The sequence below is a fragment of the Gouania willdenowi genome, chromosome 1 (genome assembly GCF_900634775.1).
Source record: "Gouania willdenowi chromosome 1, fGouWil2.1, whole genome shotgun sequence".
NCBI classification, from domain to species: Eukaryota; Metazoa; Chordata; class Actinopteri; order Blenniiformes; family Gobiesocidae; genus Gouania; species Gouania willdenowi.
In genome coordinates, this window is record NC_041044.1 from 3,944,913 (window position 1) to 3,965,380 (window position 20,468).

The window sequence follows — 20,468 nt, forward strand, 5'->3', positions numbered from 1 at the left end:
AGACATACAGTACCCTCCAAAAGTACTGGAATAAAACATGACAATACTGCTGACTCAAGCTGACTCATGTTTTCACAGAGTTTTACAGGCACAGCAAAGTTAAACAGGCACTGGTGGCTCTGTATTTAGGAGTCAGTGATGATTTGCGCAATTTTTTTGTGTGGCTATTTTTGACAGTGATTTAGGCGTTGTTTAATGCAGCCAGGACAAGAGAGTGGAGGGTGGTGCACCTAATGAGCGCTCCCCAGAACATTTCCCCATAAATAACATTCCTTGCCTCACGATGACGGTGTTTCATGTTGATTCTGTCCATTTCCGCATTTAACCATTTTCATTGGTCGATTCCGTGATTCCGTCAGCGATTCCGTTTTTATAGGGCCCTAGTAGTGTGTTCAGCTGCAGCTGAGGGGAAGGGCTGCACGTGTATCTGTTTTTTGTCTGCAGCAGCGAATAAGGTTGTTGAAACAGGCGAGGAGATGAACCATTAATATATAGCGATGAACACGGCGCTGTTAGTATCGATACTTTTGCAAGTGAGTATCGTATCCGACACTCACTTTTTTGTATCAATACTTTATTCAGTATCGAGTCTTTTGACAACACTAGTTGGAACTGTCGCCCCCTGCGGTCACAAATCTGTTTCTGGGTTAAAACTGTTTTTATCCTATTTTGGTAAACAAGAGGTTTACATCAACATCTTTAACTTTTCATGTTTTTTTTAGAGCCACCAAAAGCAGCACAAGTTGTTATTTTGACTGATGTCAAAATCAGACTGAATGTTTCACTCCAATAGAAAACAATGGGATGTTTACAGGCAGTGGGGCCGTGTGACATCATCAATCACGTGATTTCAACATGGAGGAACACACGCTTTAAAACTGTAAAGTAGTCCCATTTTTAAAAATTAATCAAAAATGAATATGGTGGATAATAATGCATTTTGTTAGACATACAGTAGATCTTCTTATCAGTACAATTAAAAAATTTAGGCCACATTTGTAAAAACAGTGAAAAATCCCTTTAAGTCAAGCAAGTAATCAGTTTTTGAGGAATTCTGTTGATTCAGCAGCTCGGGTCAGTCCACTTTTAACTGGTTACATGATGAATTATCAATGAAGAAGGACTGTGGACTGTGACAGTTTCACTTTAATCTGATCCTCTATCATTATCCGTCTAAATGAAGCCTTTAGAAATCATTTTTACATTCTGAGTACCAACAGTGTGCATTAGTTTGAGCTCTACTTCTCCAACTGATCAGTTCATGTCTCCACTACTGACCTGGGGGTCATTGTTGGCGTGTTGGGACACATGAGTAGACAGTCCCATGACTGACACTGGCTGTTCTTGTACAGCACCACGCGGCCCTCCTCTCTGAGCTTGACTTTGCCTCCTCCTGCGTAGTCAGACAGCGGCACGTCTCGGACCCTGTAAGGGTTGTTGAACAGGCTGGAAACAGAGGACACGGTGTCCAACACGCGGCCCAGGTACTGCATCATCACCTGAAAAACAGAGAGACAAGGATGGGAGGGGGAGTGAACTATTAGGTCAGCACAATGTTTTAACAAAATATATAAAAACTCACCAAAACACAACATTGACAATCAGAAATTAAACAAAAGATCAGAGGTAGAGCTGGGTGATATGGATCAAAACTCATATCTCAATATTTTTCCTCCAAATAGATACATATACGATATAAATCTCAATAATTTTATTTCAAATGATGTCTGACCAGAAATATAATTTAGGGTTAAAGGTCCAGTATTATGCTATTTTTCACCCATCTCCAATTGTTCTAAGAACCACAACAACATAGTATTTGAGGTTTATTTTCACAAACTCGCCTGTTTTCTGGAGTTTTAGGCTCTGAAAAGTCACTTTCAGACCACTCCTAAAAACAGGCTGTTTTGGGGCCTTCATGCATATTCATGAGTGGGCGTGAACACACATGCTGCTTTATGGTGCAAATAACAACAAATTATTAAATACTGTATTTTCAAAGGAACAGAAAAAAAGTCTTGTTTATTCCTAATTAATTTATTTTTACACTTGCTATCCAATATTAAGTATAGTAAAGCTGCGGTGCCCAACCTTTTACACATCGTGGACTCATTATTACGTCACAAAATTTTGGTGACCCCAGAGACATTTTTTCTCTAGAATTAGTTTAAGATCATGTTTGTTACTGTTTGTTATACTACTTTACAAATAAAAAGTAGAGCGCAAACTGACAAGATGCCCCAGCTCAGATATTTTTATACAGCATTTTACTTTAAATATATATATATATATATATATATTTTTTTTTTTTTTTTTTTGAGAAAGTAAAAGTATAGAATACAATTATTTGGGATTGTGTGTGTGTGTGTAGTGAAGAATAATAATTCAAAAACATACAATGAAACATCATTTTAATCAGTACTTCTCATTTATCAATTACGAAACATTTCAGGCGACCACAAGGTTGAAAAACACTGTAATAATAAGGGTAGCTGTGGAATTAAAGTGCTGTATAATAACTGTCCTCTCACTGCTCTGACAATATATTCTGGAATTGCGTTTAATATGTTTCTCTACAATCCAAACCAGATTTAATCATAAACTAGTCTAGATTTAGGTGAGCATGGTGATCACTTTAATCAATGACACATGAATTATTGATGGCATCACCATTCTAAGTGCCATGTTGTCATTATCACATTAATGATCAGTAAAATGTCTGCTTTTTTAAAGAAACACTGATGATTTATCTCTTTGTTTGTTATTACCAGCAGGAAAAAAAGCGTTTTAATTGTCAATAAACGTGTTTATAATTGTAGCTGTTCCATGTATAACAAGTGTGATGATAGGCAGGACTTTTATGTTATCAACGCTAACATTTGGAGTTAAAACAAGGCACACAAACCCTGCTTTGGTTAAACATTTTGAGCATTAAAATGTGTTGGTGAGTGTATTATATTAGCTGTGTGTGTTGAAGCTAATCTTCTAATCCAGTCACAGACACAGACGGTCGGTATCTTACCTGCTGCTAGCTGCTCTCTGACCGCCTGACATATGACAACAGCAACTACTACCGCTGCACTGCAACCTATCTTGATACCAGCCTGGCTGACGGGAGACGGTCCAATCAGAGAGTGGTAGGTAGGAAGGTGGGTGGGGCTTGTTCTGGTCTCTGACAAACCAGTGGTTCCCAGAAAAAGAGGTAAAAAAAAAAAAGAAAAGTGTTCCAAGTGTCAATACTGAAACAATTAGTTTAAACTGGCAAATAATGGGCATGACAACTTAAAAACAATCATAAAATATGGTGAAATGATGTTAACAGTGACAATAATGGGTCAACATAAGTGACATTAGGTGGAAAGTGACTTATAAAATATTCATTTCTGATGCAAAATAGGGATGAAAAACAATACGTTCACGTTCATGTTTTTAATGTCATGTATCCCCTGAATGCTTCATCTAATCATGGTACAAATAAATAAGCAACTAGCGGTCCTGGGGCCCTCTGTCTAATTTTTTGTGGCCCCAAAACTAAAAAAAAAATCCACAAAAAACACATAAAATGAACACAAAAACACACAAAACATCTATTCTTTCCTCGGAATAACAATATTAATTTCAGGTCGTGTGGTTACTAAGGTGACAAACGTCACGTGACCGCAGCTGGAGGAGACGCAGCAGCCGCGGCTTTGGCTGTTGTTGTGTTGCCAGATTGTGTTAAACCCCGTCGGTTTGGGGGAGATTTAAAATCCAGCGAACAGGAAAATCCAATATTTAAGAGTTGAACTAACTTATCCATGATTTAATTGGTAAACAAATATTTTGGTGCATAGAAGTACTTATTATATGTATAAAGTCTAAAAAATTATATCAATATATGTATAAAAACATTCCTAAACACTTTCTCTTTGGTTGTATTTCATATCAGAATCAGAATCAGAATCAGAATCAACTTTATTGACCAAGCGTGTATGAATACACACGAGGAATTGTCTTGGTGACCTGTGCTCTCTCAGATAGTGTATTATTAATAATAAAATCAACTAGAATAAAGAAAATAAATAAAAAATGAAGTATAAACATAAATATAAGAGTAGTTAGACTAATATGTGCAAACTAAATAAAATAACAAGATAATAATAATAATAATAATAATAATAATAATACATAATAATAATAATAATAATAATAATAATAAAGAAATAAAATAAAAATACAATAATAATAATAAGATAATAGTGCAGTAGTGCATTGATGAGTAGTGCAGGTGAACATTTAAATAAAAATCATTTTGTACTTGTAAAGGAGAAATATGTAATTATTGATATTGTGATATATCGTTATCTATATCGTATTGTTTATTATTGAGATATATCGGGATATATTGTATTGTGACATGCAAATTGTGAATCGAATCATCAGATTCATGGCAATGCAAACTAGCATTTTCTTTTAATTACAATTAAAATATTCATTATTTAATTGTAATTAATTATCAATTGCATGATTACATTTATAATTGACACCAACAATGATCTCGATATATCGCCCAGCTTCATTGTAACGCACAATCCTAGTTTGTTGGCTTTGTGAAGTGCCGGATAATCAGCCTTATCTGGCAACACTGAGTATCGCTGTGTGAGCGCAGCGGGGAGAGTGTGTTTGAAAGTGTGTGTGGCTGCTGCTGCTGCTGACCACCACCACCACAGAGCAGTACACACACACACACCATCATCATCAGGGACGCAGGTAGCGGAGCTCGGCCGTCAAACATGGAGCTGTCAGCGGCGGGTGATCGCATTTTTGCCGCTGAAGCCATCCTGAAGCGTCGCGTCCGGAAGGTGAGCTCCATCCGCCCGCCTTCACCGCGCTGTTCCACCCGTGCAGCGGGGCTTGGCCTCGGCCAGCGCTCCAGTGGAGGCCCCGGACCCGGTGTGGAGGCCCTGTAGCTAGCTGCTAGCTAACAGTCTGGACTGGGGTTCACATAGTGGCAGCAGGGTAATAAAATACCGACACAAAGGGACTAAAACAGGGCGGCTGAGCCACTGTGAGCGGTTTTTATAACGGAGGAGTGAGCTAACGGTGGCTAAAGCTACACTGTTATAGTTTAGAACAGTGATGGACAACTTTATCACAGCAGGGCCACAAAACTGTGATTATATCTGATCAGAGGGTCACATTATCAACATCCATGTCAACATTTAGAATGAAGACAAATCTTAGCATTAATACAGGAAACAACAAGAGTGTGAATTAGTGTTATCATGTTGTGTAATTCATTTTACTAGATTGTGTTTTTTTGTTGTTGCTGTTCTGTGTTTTTATTTTTGAACATTTTTGTATGATGATAATATTCTGGGTTTTTGAAGAAAATGTGTGGATTTGTACTGCACTGTTGTGTATTTTGCTGTCCTTTTGTCATTTGTTGTCGTTTTGTGTATCTTTGCTCTTATTTTATTTGTTTTTCTGTTTTTTGTGTAATTTTCTGTCGATTTGTGTATATTCTGCAGTCTTAACTTATTTGTATAATAATCTTCTGAGTTTTGAAGAACATTGATGTTTTTTGCTGTCGTTTTGTGTATTTATTTTGGTGGTCAGGCCTAGGCCTTATGTGGCCCCCAGCCCACCAGTTGCTCACGTCTGCGTTAAGATGAGGTCTGTGTGCAGCTGCTTTCAAAAGTGATTATAGATTAGATTAGATTAAAATAGAATACACCTTCATTAATCCCCAGAGGGGAATTCACGTTTGCAGCAACACAGTATATACAGTATAATTAGAGCAGAGAGTAAGAACAAAAATAAATTTAATATTATATAGTTGTGGACTTGGTGATTTTTGAATAAACGTATCTGGTGGAGGAAAACTGAAACCAGAAACCTTTTATTTTGTAATGAATCTCAAAAGATGCTTTTATTTTTATCATCTGCACTGCCATCAGACATGCTAAGCCAAAGCACTTCAGCTAAAGTTCACTGCATAATAAACAAGACAAAACTTCATCTTAATTACAGTTTAATGTTTCTACGAAAAAACACGAGTGGCGTTTAGAATATTGTTTGCGAAAACAAGGAAAGCGTTGATGATAATCTTCCTGTTTGTTATGGGATGTATTTGTAATCCACCATCTGTGACTTTACAGGGAAGACTTGAATACCTGGTGAAATGGAAAGGATGGGCAATGAAGTAAGTATGACTCAAAATAATAATAACGGGTGATTTAATGGGTATCTTGTGTTTCTGGACATTTCGCCCACAATTTAGCCAAGAATGCCCCAAAAACCTTGTTCCACGGACCAAAATTGCCCTCAAGTTTACAGTAACAGCTTATTATTCTCCGCTCCGCAAAAGGTTTTGGAGTGCTGGTCACGTCATAGCATACCTACCGTTACTCCCTCATCCTTTATATTTATCATTATTATTATTATATTATTATTATTATTATTATTATTATTATTATTATTATTATTGTTGTTGGGTTGTCTTTGTTTTTTTATTTTTTTGCTGTTTGTTTTTGTGCACCAACTACCAAGACAAATTCCTTGTACTGTCCTTAAAACTGTACATGGCATAAAACATATCTGATTCTGATTCTGATACATCATAGACCACTTTGGTTAAGACCAGACACCCAACAAAGTGAACCAGGTCAAGTTCCTCCACCGGATACATCTAAAGTTCCACAAACACGTGTGACAGAGATGAACCTGCAGCAATGATTATGAGCTGGAAACATGGAATAAAGCTAACTAAGCTAAGCTGATATATGGTTCTGCGTCAAATAGACGTCACACGTAACCGACGTAGACGTAGACCCCCTACGCCGTAACCTGACTTACGCCTCCCAAAAATCCTGACTACACATCGAGGCGACGCAGAATGTAAGCGCTGTGATTGGTCCGCTCCAAACTCCAGCCCCGGTTGCTGCCTTTTCCAGTCACAGCCGCCATGTTTTCAACTTTTTTCGGAGCGATGCGAGAGTTGTTCTGTAGTGGACTGAGTCACAGAGAGAACCGAGACGGACTAAAAGTGGCCAGAGTTTTATTATTTCTTTCATGGCTGCAGCACATGAAGCTTTGCCAAACGGAGTCAATCACAGATGAAAGGTGTGTGTGTACTGTTATTATCACTACTATTGCCTCGTCGAGTTTTACACTGCTGTCCCGCTTTCCCGGGGGCGTGGACCAGGTACCTGGCTGCTCCCTCTCTGCCTAGGTCGAGGCCCCCTCACGCCCGACATGACAATTGACAGTGCGTTCGATACACTTTTATATTTTGTGTATGTGTTGCATATGTTTTTATTGAAAATAAAGGCACATTTTAAAACAGTTGCTTTCATGGTTATGTCCACAAAAACAGTAATAATCCAGAAATAAATTACATTTTAAGATGCTTAAAAAACATAAAACAATTGTTTTCTGTGCGTGGAAGAAAAATAAGGGCTTTTTAATGCTGTGTAATCACACACACAGACATTAGCCACAACCCTCTAGCAACATGGCGGCCAATCTTTAGAGCGATTGCGTTCCCTCGACGCAGAAGTACAGTTGGCCAACCTCTGCATCACGTTGACGCGTAGGTCCTGACACAGAAGCATGTACCAGGCTTAAGCTATCCAACCTTCACACAAGACTGGGCTAAGAGCTAATGCTAACGCCTTCATAAAAGGAAGAAACCAAGTAAAAAGTACATGGTTAACTGTCATCAAACCACAAAGGGGCACATACTGTATATGTTTAAATCCGATTTCCTTTTTTTGATGCAACCTTTTAAAAGGATTTTAAGATTGATAATGTCATCAGGAAGGCCAACTTACCGAGCACAGATCGATGGCAGTTGGATCGTAGGAATATAAATTGATTGATCGATCTAATGGACTTACAGCAGTTTAAAACTTTTTTGTACTTATACTTATTATACGCTCTTCCCACCTTAATTCTTTAAATTCTCAATCTATTTCGAACTTGTGTGAGTAGCACAATAAAGTAAACTGAAAAACAAACAACAAATCAACAATATTAATAAGACCCAACATGTCAGAAAAGGAGTAAGATGAAGCATAAGCTCATTTCACCTACCCCTTATCCACTACTTAACTAACAACTCCCGTATACATATTTACATAGAGTAAATAAACAAATGTAAATAATCTAACCACTTGCATCTATAGAAGTGTTCAGTATGTTTATGAAAATAAGTGTGATTAACTTCTTGCTAAAATGCAGAGTGATGAGTGAGGTAGTTTAACAATGTCTGATGGTGCGTTCACTGACACCTAATGACAGGGCGTTTACGTGCTATGCAGATGTTAGCAACATTAAATGGGGTTTTTTGTAAAAACAGAACAATTTGGACATTTTTTGGTTTGATACGATAATCGCACAGTGAAATATTGCGATATATCGCTACACTGATTTTTTTTCTTACTGCATATTTACTGTTCTGTGTCAGTTAGCTTTAGTAAAAGTGATCTTTGAGTGTCTGTAATGTTAGAGTTGATCTATAAAGTGGATTGTTTGTAATAAAGTGTAACCTTTGTGTGCAGGCACAGCACGTGGGAGCCGGAGGAGAATATTCTTGATGACAGGCTAATCCTGGGGTTTGAGCAAAAGTGAGTAAATCTGCTTGTTCTACTTTTTCCAGCATATGTTTGTGGCATTAGACGGTGACTTTGATTCCTGCTGAAAATAGCAAATACATAAACAGACACGTTGCACAAAAAGACAAAAACACAAGAGAGCTAGCACTGCAGACTTCACACACACACACACACACGACTCTGTTTTCCCTCATGATTTGCTCATAGCATCTCTTCTTTTTTTAGTCTGATGTCACTCTTGCACTGTTTGATCTGTTTGTAACAGGGAGCGAGAACGGGAGCTTCATGGGCCAAAGAAACGTGGGCCAAAACCTAAGAAGATGCTAATGAAGGTATCCTAATGAATACTCCTTTACATCATCTAAAAGAATCTTTGATCCAATCACTCTCACACACTTTGTCTATTACTCTGAGTAAAATACTTCTAAAACATGATATACTTTTCTGTTTTGCTTTGTTTTAATCTTATCTCCTTATTTTGTTACTTTAAACTTTGCCAAATCATACGAAACTGCAAATAGGGTTAAAAGAGTCGACTTAGCTACTGTTATTAGTTTTATATTTATGTGCTTCTGGCTGAATAAATTCAATATCTCAAACATAAAGTGTAAGTTGTCTTGAACAAAGTAGTAATTGTAAACAAAGAGAGTAAATAAGTAACTTTAAAAAGCTGGAGCTAACCTACCTGCAGGTTTTGGAGGTAATGAGGTTAAAACCAATTACAGAATTAATTTACCTAAATCAAATCCATAAAATAATAGAATAAATAACAGCAATAATCCTTACAAGTTAAGAAATGTGTAATAATGTTATCCAAATCACATACTGTATTTGATAATAAATTAAAGAGGTTTACTGTTCAGAATAAATACCCGGGGCGGCATCGACCAGGGCGATCAGCCGCGATCAGCGGTGCAGAGTGGGGTTTCGGTTCCGAGTGACGGAAAAAAAAACGACGCATCTCCCACGTGCGCTGGTTTTTTTTTTTTTTCTATATCAGTCAAGAAATGTCGTTTTATCAAATTGCGATACTATCACAAATGCAATGAATCGTTCAGCCATACTAAAGTGTCGTGTTTAACCCTCGGTAAACCTTATTTACACTCTTTGAGCTTAGGTACTAAAACTTTTTAACAACTCCAGACCTAACCATAGATTTGAAGTTTTCATTATATTTCTGTATTTAAAAAAAAAAGTTTTTATGCTCTTTTTGTCATAAAAACAACAAAGTTTATCCAATGAGTCTTTAAACTGAATGAGGTATTGAGAGTTTAAAACACTAGAAGGTACCAGAAGGTAAATGTTTGGTCCCCAAAGGGGCCCTGAGGGTTAAAGAGAGAATGAAGCAGTTCAAACTGTTGTAATGTTTAAAGTTTTAATGTTTTATCTTCACACAACAGAAAGGAGGAGAGCAGCAGCAGTGGTCGTGCTCTCAACAGTCGTCTGAAGACGTCCCCGCTCCTCTTCCTCCTCTTCCTCCTCTTCCTCCTCCTCCAGCCAACCCACTGCCTCCTCTTCCTCGGCCGTGCCTCATCATTTCCCCTCCACATCCTCTTCCTCCAGCCCCGTTGGACTTTTACCGAAGCTCAATTCTTTGGCAGCTACTCACAAACTGAAGAAGGACATTCATCGTTGCCACCGCATGTCTCGCCGCCCTCTGCCTCGCTGCGACCCCACGGCGTCCTCGTTCTCCAACCCCGGGGGGTTCCCCTCCCGCATGCACGTCTCGCCATTCTCCGAAACTGTGCGCATCGTCAACCGCAGGGTCAAACCTCGGGAGGTGAAAAGGAGTCGCATCATCCTTAACCTGAAAGTCATCGAGAAGTCAGGTCGTGGCGGCGGCTCCGCCTCCAGGAGCAGGAACGTCCAATCAGGACGCCACAATATCCCGTCACGCAACCGCATCATCGGGAAGAAAGGAGAGGCTCCTTATAGGCCGTTCCAACCGCCTCTGAAGATGTTGGGGTTCCCCATGTACGGGAAGCCTTTTGGGCTGCAGTGTGGGGGGGGTGCGCTGCCGTCTCACGCTAATGCCACAGCTTCACGTGCTCCTCCTGCGACCCAGGACCAGGACCGCTCAGATCGCTCCGAGGAGGGTGGAAAGGATGTGCCGCCACCTTCCACACCCCCCCCTGCTCCGTCCGAGGAGCAAACTGCGCCCCCCGCTGGAGCCCAGCGCGTGCCCGCAGAGGGCGACCCCGACTGGCACCCCCAGAGGGCGCCGAGCTGCAAAGACGTGGTGGTGACAGACGTGACTACTAACCTGCTCACCGTTACCATCAAAGAGTTCCCCTCCCCGGCCCCCGCCTCAGGCCCCGCCTCGCCCTCTGCCAGCCCCGACCACGGCTCCGCCCCCGATGACGCGTCGGTGGCCAAGCCATAGGAAGTGGTCTGTGACTCCTCCCACCTCTGAAATGTGGACCCGTGTTTGTTTTTAATGGTCGTCATACTTGATGAAAAGCAAAGGAAGAGCTTCTATTTTTACACGACTCCAGTGAAATGTGTGCGTTTGAAGCCGTTTGCCTCTTTATGTCCTCGTGCACACACGGCACTGACTCTGAGCTCCATCTCTGCAGTAACGCCTGAAACTAAAATCCTCCGCTCGCTGCTCTGCACGGACGATTTGAAGCTAATTTGTTCACATGAAAGAAAAATACATGGGTTATTTCATGTCATTTCAACATGTAGTTTTAACCAATTGTGTAATAATTATTCAATAGTCACGCTGTAAGTTTTTAGTTTAATTGGATTCATTCTTTTTGAGATATGAACAATTAATTGAGGGGGAGTATTTGTTGATTTGCGCACTTATTTATTTTTCTTCCGTTTTCATCTTCCAACATATCAGGAACTCCATCACATAGAAAGGTAAATATGGTATAGTAATAAGCTCCACCTACTTTCTCAGAATATATAAAGATGTGCTATACATCCTATCTGGTGGACATGTCAGCTCCTCTGAATAGTCATAAAGTCAGTGTGTGTTTGGGTCTGGAACATGTTCAATAAACTACTTATGTCTCAGCTCCCTGTAATGTGATCAGCTTAGAGCTATGAACATAGACTATTCACATCACTAATAATTAGTCACAGATATGCATTGTAGGGATGCACCGAAATTAATGTTACCAGCCTAAAACCGAAACAACCACTCATACATGAAATAATATTGTACAGATATGTTACGTAACCGACTGAGCTGCTGGAAGAGAGTCTAATTAAATACGTTTTCTAGTTAAAACACAAATTGCATTTAATTCACAGAGCGTTTGCATCAGAAGATGATTTATTGCTCAGATGTATTGAAATACAGCATGTACTCCGTGAGTCCACGTTGGCCCGTTTCCAGACAAGCGCGCGTTAACCACAGTGTTTGCTCGCGTTTTTACAACATCCTGTTTTGGTGTGAAAATTCTTTCGGCCAAAAACCAAAAATGCACTTTTGGACCATTTTCGGCTGAAAATTTGCATCACTAGTTGTTGGTGACAGTCTCTTGCAGGCTTGGGGTCAATTATAATTGTAATCGCGTATTTGATAATTAATTACAATTATTGTGTAATTATATTTGTAATTGTAGTTTTGAAAATCTGTTTGCTGTCGTAATCTTAATTAAATTGTAATTGAGCTCAGATAATTGACTTTGTAATTGTAATTGCCATGAAAATTCTATAAAAATTGTTAATTATAATTTAACGCGAAACTGTAGAACCATGTTACAATTCCATGTACAGTTCTACACACATGTAGGTAATAATTATTAGTATATTTTAAAATAATATAAATTTGAGGCTGTACTGACACAAAAAGGCTCAGACGCCCACACCAGGAATATTAAAACCTATATTTTCATTGATTATGATTCCTAACAAGGTAATCAATAGATAAGAAATTCGATGGTAGATATTTGTTTTTAGTGTATTTTAAAGCTGATTTAAGACCAGTAATTATAGAGATGCTAACAGAAGAGGAAGGTTCACTTTTATTAAATTATTTATTAAAGGCTCAGTAATTGTGATTATTGTAATTGAACTTTGTAATTACGTAATTGTAATAGACTTTCAGGGGAGAATGACAATTGTAATTTTAATTGTACCGTAAGTGGAAAGAAGGCTGGTCATTGTAATTGTAATTGAGTTGTAATTGAACATGGATAATTGAAAACTTAATTGTAATTTTAAAATGTAATCAACCCCAACCCTTATCTCTTGAAATCCAGAAAAACTTACTTTTTGTTGGGATATAAAACAATTTTTCTTTATGCAACATTCTTTTTTTTTTTTTGGACCCCAACTTTGGTAAAGGAAATGTTGTTCAATGGTACCAGTCTGAGCACTGTATCGCAATTTGTGGCTAAGTTATAGGGAAAAAAATATTGTTTTTTTTTTTTTGTGTGATGTCATGAACTTTGACCCCTACCGATCTTTTTACTGGTAGGTCGTACAGTTTCGAACGATTGAAATAAAAATACTCCACTTGAGATGAGCCTTTGAGATATGGAAAATTTCGGTTTTTGACACTTCGCGTGACTTTGACTTTGACCTTTGGCTCCAAAAAAGGTCGACTGCACATCGTTGACATCGTCCCTATGAGATGACGTACGTGTCATTAGTGCTGCTTTAATAGCCATAGGAGGAGTTGCGGAAGAAAATAACTCGTACAATAATGTTTTAATAAATGTTTTAAGACAGAGACAAGCAAAAATGACCTCATATAAGGATTTTCAACAGTCACAACTAGTATATTCTGAGAGAATAGGTGGAGCTATATTACTATACCACATTTCAGTTTCCTATATGATGTAGTTAGAAGCTGAAAATGAAAGAAAAATAAATCGACACAGTGTGACTATTAAATAATAACAGAAAATTGTTTTTTTTAAATTCCAAAGTGTGGAATGTCCTGAAAATGAGTTGAAATGACATGGAATGGCCCTTTATATTTTAGATTAAAACTATATAACGCTATCGGCTGCTATCATCAGTGTTAATGGCAGAGCAACATGTTGGGCAACAGCCACAGGTTGTTGTCCCTGATGTACAAAGATAAACCCTTTTAAGGCCTTTTATCCTCTTTCTTATTTTGCCACACACACACACAACACACACACACACACACACACACACACACACACACACACACACACACACACACACACACACACAGAGTAGGAAGTTAATCTCTAGGCCTGTCCATTGCCATGAATCTGACGAGACAAGTAAAAAAGTAAAAAGCATGAATCATTGTGTAAATGAAACTCACAACTCCTGGTGCTTATATCACGATTGCAGTCGTATTTAAAGTTGAAACTGTTGAAAAAAACTCAAAATCGTTACAAAATTGTAACATTTTTCATCAAATTATTACGTAATATTTCCTTAATGAAATAGAAATTGGAAAGTGAAGACCGTGTTGGGACTGATATCTGTCACTTATTGTTTGGATTTTGTTGGTTTCTTACATATTTTGTATTTTATGTATACGTAGAAGTGTAAACTAGGGAACAATAATGTTTGAAATTACTCGTTTTCCCGCATAAAATCTGTCACTTACTTGAGATCAAACTGCTCCGTATTTCTGAACTAAAATGATTTGGACACTCCTGGAGTAAATGAATTAACTGTATATCAACAAATATCAAAAACAAGTGGTATGTTTATCAAACTGTCAAATTACATTTTTCAAAAAAGTTAAACCTTTGCTTTTACAACAGATTCTGATTCTGTTAGATCTTAAAATAATCACGTACATTTATCAAAGTGCCCCAGTATGTTTTATTAAAATAAAGTGTAATCAACTTCCAGCTAAAACATATGCATATGTTTGCGCACATGTGTCAAACTTAAGGCACCGGGGCCAAATCTGGCCCTTTCGATCATCCAATTCGGCCCACAGGTGAATGTTAAAAACATAAATTAGTGTTTAATTACCAAATAATTCAGTTGTAGCCCCTCCAAATACACAAAGTCAATGAATAAAATTCAACATACAGAATATTGCGGTTTTTAACTTCCTCAAATGAAAAGGTCACAAAATCAATGAAATTAAAAAATTGTCACTTATTGCCTGAATATTGTTGGCGCCTTAATACATACTTTATATATAATTTATATGTCGTATAAAGTGCAAAATTAAGGAAATTATTGTTAAAATTGCTCAGTTTCCCGCCTAAAATCTGCGGCCTTATTAAGAACAAACTACTTCGTATTTGGGCCCCTGAACTAAAATGATTTTGGACACCCCTGTGTTAGCGCAATTCAATTGTTTTTTTTCATTAAAAATGTGATTAAATCGGAATTATATTTCCAAATTATTTTTTCTTCTTCATCCGTTTCCTTACGAACCTTTCAGCAGTGACTCTAAACTGTCCCGTTACATTCAATCAGAGCGCTGCGTTGTGTGAGCTAATCATTGTATACACAATATTTACAACATCGTGTCCTAGTTGAGGTGATTTTCTTGTCATAGGAGTATTTAACCTATTTATTGCATTGTGTCTGACTGGTTTTGGATATTAAGCAGTTTTCCATGTTATTCCGTATAATGTTGGCAGTTGGATTATTTTTTAGCAACAATATGTAGGCGTGCTCCAGTTGTTTGTGCTACTGTTGCATTTATGTAGCATGTTGCTATCCGTAGGCTAATGGTTGAACTTCCCAGTCCAACTGTGTAGAAACCAGCAGTGATGCATCTCCGTCCTGTGAAGGTTCTCTGGTTTTAACACCTTTGTGTGTTTGTTAGAAGTGGTAAATACAGTTTTTTTTTTTTTTTTTTTAATAATACTAGTGCAGTGCCCGTAGAAAGTATGTGTTGCTATAGAAAAGTGGGAGGTTAAAGGGCTTTTTCATGGATGGTTTACATGGGTGCTTTAATTCCCCTTTAATTTAGAACAAAAGTAAAATTTTCAGAAATAAATTTGCATTAGGAATTAATGCAAATTTTATTCTAAATAAACACACGCATGTGCACATATTCCATCTTTAGATGACTATAATAATAATAATAAACGTTCCTGGATAACAGTGGATATTATTCAGATGAATAAATAATGTGGTTATCACAGATTCATAGAACAATGGACCATCATTTTACTGACTTTATGGATGGACCCCAAAAATGTCTCCCCTTTATCCCCCTTATAGATGGTCCTGTCTCCACATGACTGTTCTTCAATGTTCATGTCTGTGTTCAACCACCTTCAGCTACAGTGGGGGTCCCCGCTCTCTGGGACCTTTATTTTGGCGGTTGCGGGCTGATAAAGGTTGAGAACCACTGCTTTGGTGAACCTCGTGTGTCATTGGTCGTGTTTTGAGGCAGACGACTGTCGCCTCGCGTGCTCATCCTTTCAGTCGCAGCCTTTGATCTCACTCTGTGAAATCCATCAACCTCCTAACTGGGACAAACTACTGGGCTCATTAATCTGTGAGCAACTCACAGCAAAAGCCTGGAACGCTCGGCCCTAATCGATTGTTTACTTGACCTTTAAGTGAGTCGGAATCACTTCAAAGGAAAACTTCTTCACAGATTCACCTTCTCTAAAAAAAAAAAACGTATCTGACTTTGACTTTTTTTTTAATAATATTCAGCTTGTGTTGCCTTAGTGTCATCGATCGCCCCCAGCAGTGTTTAGCTTGAGCTTTTCAAAGAGAGGGAGTGACTCTTTGCTTTAGACAAACTAAATATTGTTAGAAAATGAGGAGGTTTCTGAATGCAGAAGGATTTATCTTCTACTTTTATTTTGGCATCTCTTTTAAATATGACAGAGTGTTGCTCTTTATTTTTATGGAACTAAAAGAAGGAGTAAAAGAACTATTTTGATGTGTGTATTTTGTCATTTCCACACCTTGGAGACCTTTTATGCAGTGGTTTGGCTCCGTAGACGTGTAAAGTAACTGCGCTGCTTTGTGTTTTTTGCTCTTTTCTGTCGGTCGGTAGCACAACTCAACTTAGTGGCCTGTTGTTCTTGAACCAAATAGGACTCTGATTTTCACCACCTGATCCTCTTTAAGCCCTTTAGTGACATTGTTTGGCTTTTATATACAGTATGTGATGTATTATTCTGAAGTGCTGAGAAAAAGCTCCTCGTTTTATAGTCTGAACAAAGATGATCAACTCTTTTTTATTGTACTGTACTTTATAATGTTTTATTGAATATGCACAATATGGTTAATTTGAATGAGAAACGTTGACTTTGGGTTTGAACAGAAGGAAAAAACCTTTTCATTCTAACCTGTGCTGATGTTGGATTCTGTGATTCAGGTGGAATGTGGAGGAGAAGGAAGTCGTCTGTAATGTAAAAGCATGTTTTCACCAACCCCGACTGTACAGCATGTGTATCCTTTACAGTTGTTGCTTTCTGTGTGTTTCATGTATAATGCTTTTCATTAAAAGCTCTTATATGCACTCTGCTCACTTGTTTTTTTCTTTGTGGAACGTAGTTCATTGCAGCGCATTGAATGCTGATAATGATGCCTTTTATTTCAAAAGATCTCAGAAGGTTTTGAAGAAAGGAGATCAAAGAGCAGCGATGCATCAAAGCAGTGAAATAAATAGAATTATTTTTACTCTGCACATGTAATAAAGTGTGTCACAGCATCGTAACCCTAACCCTGATATATTCTACTCAACTATAAATACTGTTACTTGATTAAAATTGTACTCATGTACAAGTAAAAAGTACAGCTCATATAAATGGTACTCAAAGTAAAGAGACAGAATCTACCACAATTTCAACTTCATTTATTCTCCACAAAGGAATCTGTATAAAATAAAAGGTTTGTCAAAATGTCCAATTGTTATTAAAAGAAGATAACACCAATGATGAGGCTGTAAGTATAGCTACATTGATGAACTCTAAAACATGCTAAATGTGCCATGTGGGTAACAACATAAGTAGAAACCTCAACCTGAAGCATAGAAAGTGACTCGATGTTGATCAGAAATGACACGACGAAGAACATATGGATTATGTTTAATGTGCTGAGACCATGAAACAGAAATACAAAAAATGATCACAAAAAACAATAATCTACTCATTAACGGTTGGCTGTAGAAATGTAACAAATTACTTCTTTTAAAACGTACTCAAGTACGAGTGAAATTACTGATTTAGAAATACACTCAAAAAAGTGCAAATACCCATAAAAGCAACTCAATTACAGTAACGTGAGTATTTGTAATCCATTACTTTCACCTCTGGTTTCATATGAGACTTCCAGCAAATTTTGTCATCAATTATCACACAGAAATGTAATTTAATTCACAGTTTCTATGTTGACACTATCTATCTGTATCTGTACTTGAGTATATATTTTACAGTTTCCAAATGAAATGAATTTTGCTTTGCTCTAATTTAATGATAATTTGTTTTTGTCAAACCTTTTGTTTGTTATACTTCCTTCTGAAGTAATAATGTCTAAAAGTTGCTGCAAATTCTCATCAGAACCCAAAATGCTTGTGTCATCAGCAAACACAACAAATATCATAGATGATAAATAATGTAGGTCTCAACACTGACCCCTGGGGGACGCCACACACAATGCAATGCAGCTACGGGAATGGATGCTAATAATGATGCCTTTTATTTAAAAACATCTGAGAAGGTTTTGATGAAAGGAGAATAAATAGCAGCGATGCATCAAAGCAGTGACATAAAAAGAATTATTTTTACTCTGAACATGTAATAAAGTGTGTCACAGCACCGTAACCAACACTGAGTCATCACTCAGCCTTTATTAAACATCATCCGCTCTGTATTTGCCTCCTTCATTATTCCTGAGAAGATTTTCATATTTATCACACTTAAATGTTCCGGGTTATCAAACCAATTTTAATATCTCGTTGAAGGCCTAAATATAACAAGTTAACAACGACCCAGGTTGTTAGTTATCAAAAAAAGTAGTAATACCCAGATTTAATCACTGGTCAATAATGTAACAAGATGCTGAGTCCAAAACGTAAAAATAGGCGAAATAATTTTTCCCCTAATAGTGTAATAATTTTATTATATCATTGAGTGAGTCAATGATTTATGGATTAAAAGACTTATTGCTTCAATGTAGATTGTAGTATCATACACAAATGCTTGTGTATGTGTATATATATATATATATATATATATATATATATATATATTGGAAAACTCACTTACTAGTGAGCGTGCATCGTTCATTCTTTTTACAGTCTATGGACAAGCTCCCCGGTGGAGTGAAGCTTTTATTTTTAGAGCTTCCCTGCTGACTGGCTGCAGTATAAGTCATAAACCCGCCTCCTCATTGATTACAGATGGGATGTCGGTAAACTGTAAAGTTAAAATACTTGTCACATAATTTTTTTCCAAACCTAAACTCTGCTGTGATCAGTAGTTATTATCACCATACATTGTGTTCAAGCACTCATTTTTCTGTAAACTTTAAGTTATCTGAGGTTAAAAAACTGGATTTGAAGTCATATGTGACAATGATTGACAGCTGCGGATCTTGCGTAGCTCTCTTTGTGAATATCAGTTACGTTGAAAAGGAAAGTCGAGACGCCATTTAACTAGATATTAGAGTGTAAATAAATGGTGGTTTAGTACTAACCTTTATGATCTGAACACGTCATTGGTAGAATTTTCCAGTGGGTAAGATACTTAGTTATGTTCTTGGCATAGCTGGGCTGCGTAAGTCATCAGCAGTATTCTAAATGGGCGGGGCGTGTTACGTGACTCCTCCCGCCAGACCATACTGCGCAGACTCCGGCTCCAAATGACGTTAAATTTGCAAAATGGAAGCGCCCCTAAGCGCCATATTTTGGCTTTAAGAATGTTGAGTGGGAACAGCTACAGTGCACGCCCACTGGCGTGAACACACACTACTTTAGCGCTACTTCAGCGTGTGTGTTTATCACAGCAACAGTAAATCATTAACAGTCTTCCTTCTCCTCCCACTTATGTAGGGTAGGAGGAGCCAGGATTGTCAGGAGGAGGAGTTTCACACGTTACGATGTCACAATGTGAGAAAAATCCAACTGGCCCGTTTAGGGCTGACTTTTTACAAAATGTGGAATAACAAGGGAGGGAGGAAAAAACTTTGACAACTTTATCCTTCTGAATGAGGCTAAATGAACGTATATCACTGTAGCTAAACCATTCTGAAGTGATTTTTTCATAAAGCTCCCCCTTTTAATGGCAAATATGTGTTTTATTTATGTCATTGGTTATTTTATTAATATTCATATTGAGTTGTAAAGCTCATACCCAGAGTAATTAAGTACAGAGTTAAAGTCATATAAAAGCATGATTATTTTCTAAATATATCATCTCGTATTGTTATCGTGAGCCCAGTATTGTGTATCAGCCCTAATAGCTGTCTTATCCCATTACTCTATAAAGTCAGTTGTAAAGGACAGAATGAACCACAGGGTGGAGAACATGAGCCACTTTTGTTCCAAATACTTCCACAGAACAATCTTTCTCTAGGGTTTTACATGACTGATCATTCTATAGGTATTTATCCTTTAAGCTTTACTCTGAAATGAATATTTACACCAGCTTTGAGTGGATCGATGGCTTTCATTAGTCACAAATCCTTCTTTAAACACACCTATCTCAGTCTGTTCAGTGAGGATGGACCAAACTCAGCCTTTAGAAACAAACTGCTTTAACTTAACTTATTATGTACAGTGAAAACACCAGACTTCCCCCTTCAGGTTTATTAATATTCATTATTATATAGTTCCACAGTATAATTGTATTTACAAGCACCAGTATGAGGTAAATCTAACCTTTGTGGTCTGAAACCACTTTAGTTTCCTATCAGTGTGTGAATAATCCAACATTTGGTTTCCCATTTCCTTAGAGCAGGGGTTCTCAACCTTGGTGTCAGGACCCCATT

The 20,468-nt window shown here is 37.7% G+C and overlaps 2 protein-coding genes across 3 annotated transcripts in view; one reads left to right on the forward strand and one right to left on the reverse strand.

The window, feature by feature from the left end:
- The window catches only part of LOC114467344 (85/88 kDa calcium-independent phospholipase A2-like), a 49,753-nt gene extending 46,675 nt beyond the window's left edge, over positions 1 to 3,078 (reverse strand). For both annotated transcript variants that reach the window (XM_028453558.1, XM_028453550.1), the window contains exons 1-2: positions 3,023 to 3,078; positions 1,279 to 1,499 (exon numbers count right to left, since the gene is read on the reverse strand). In XM_028453558.1, coding sequence (XP_028309359.1) covers positions 1,279 to 1,496 — 218 coding nt within the window. In that variant the 5' untranslated portion in view covers positions 1,497 to 1,499; positions 3,023 to 3,078. The remainder of the gene's footprint in view (positions 1 to 1,278; positions 1,500 to 3,022) is intronic.
- Positions 3,079 to 4,638: 1,560 nt separating this feature from the next.
- On the forward strand, positions 4,639 to 11,510 carry LOC114466377 (chromobox protein homolog 6-like). Its single transcript, XM_028451847.1, has 5 exons — positions 4,639 to 4,841; positions 6,141 to 6,184; positions 8,544 to 8,609; positions 8,863 to 8,930; positions 10,088 to 11,510. Exons 1-5 carry the CDS (start codon positions 4,773 to 4,775, stop codon positions 10,978 to 10,980), a joined length of 1,140 nt encoding a protein of 379 aa, XP_028307648.1. The 5' UTR covers positions 4,639 to 4,772; the 3' UTR covers positions 10,981 to 11,510.
- The last annotated feature ends 8,958 nt before the right edge of the window (positions 11,511 to 20,468 follow it).

Bases quoted from the DNA above. Each gene is read 5' to 3' on its own strand.
- LOC114466377 (XM_028451847.1), top strand. From the start codon at position 4,773: ATGGAGCTGTCAGCGGCGGGTGATCGCATTTTTGCCGCTGAAGCCATC. The intron at 6,185-8,543 runs GTAAGTATGACT...CTTTGTGTGCAG, and splicing joins TGGAAAGGATGGGCAATGAA to GCACAGCACGTGGGAGCCGG. The intron at 8,931-10,087 runs TATCCTAATGAA...CCTCTTCCTCCT, and splicing joins TAAGAAGATGCTAATGAAGG to CCTCCAGCCAACCCACTGCC.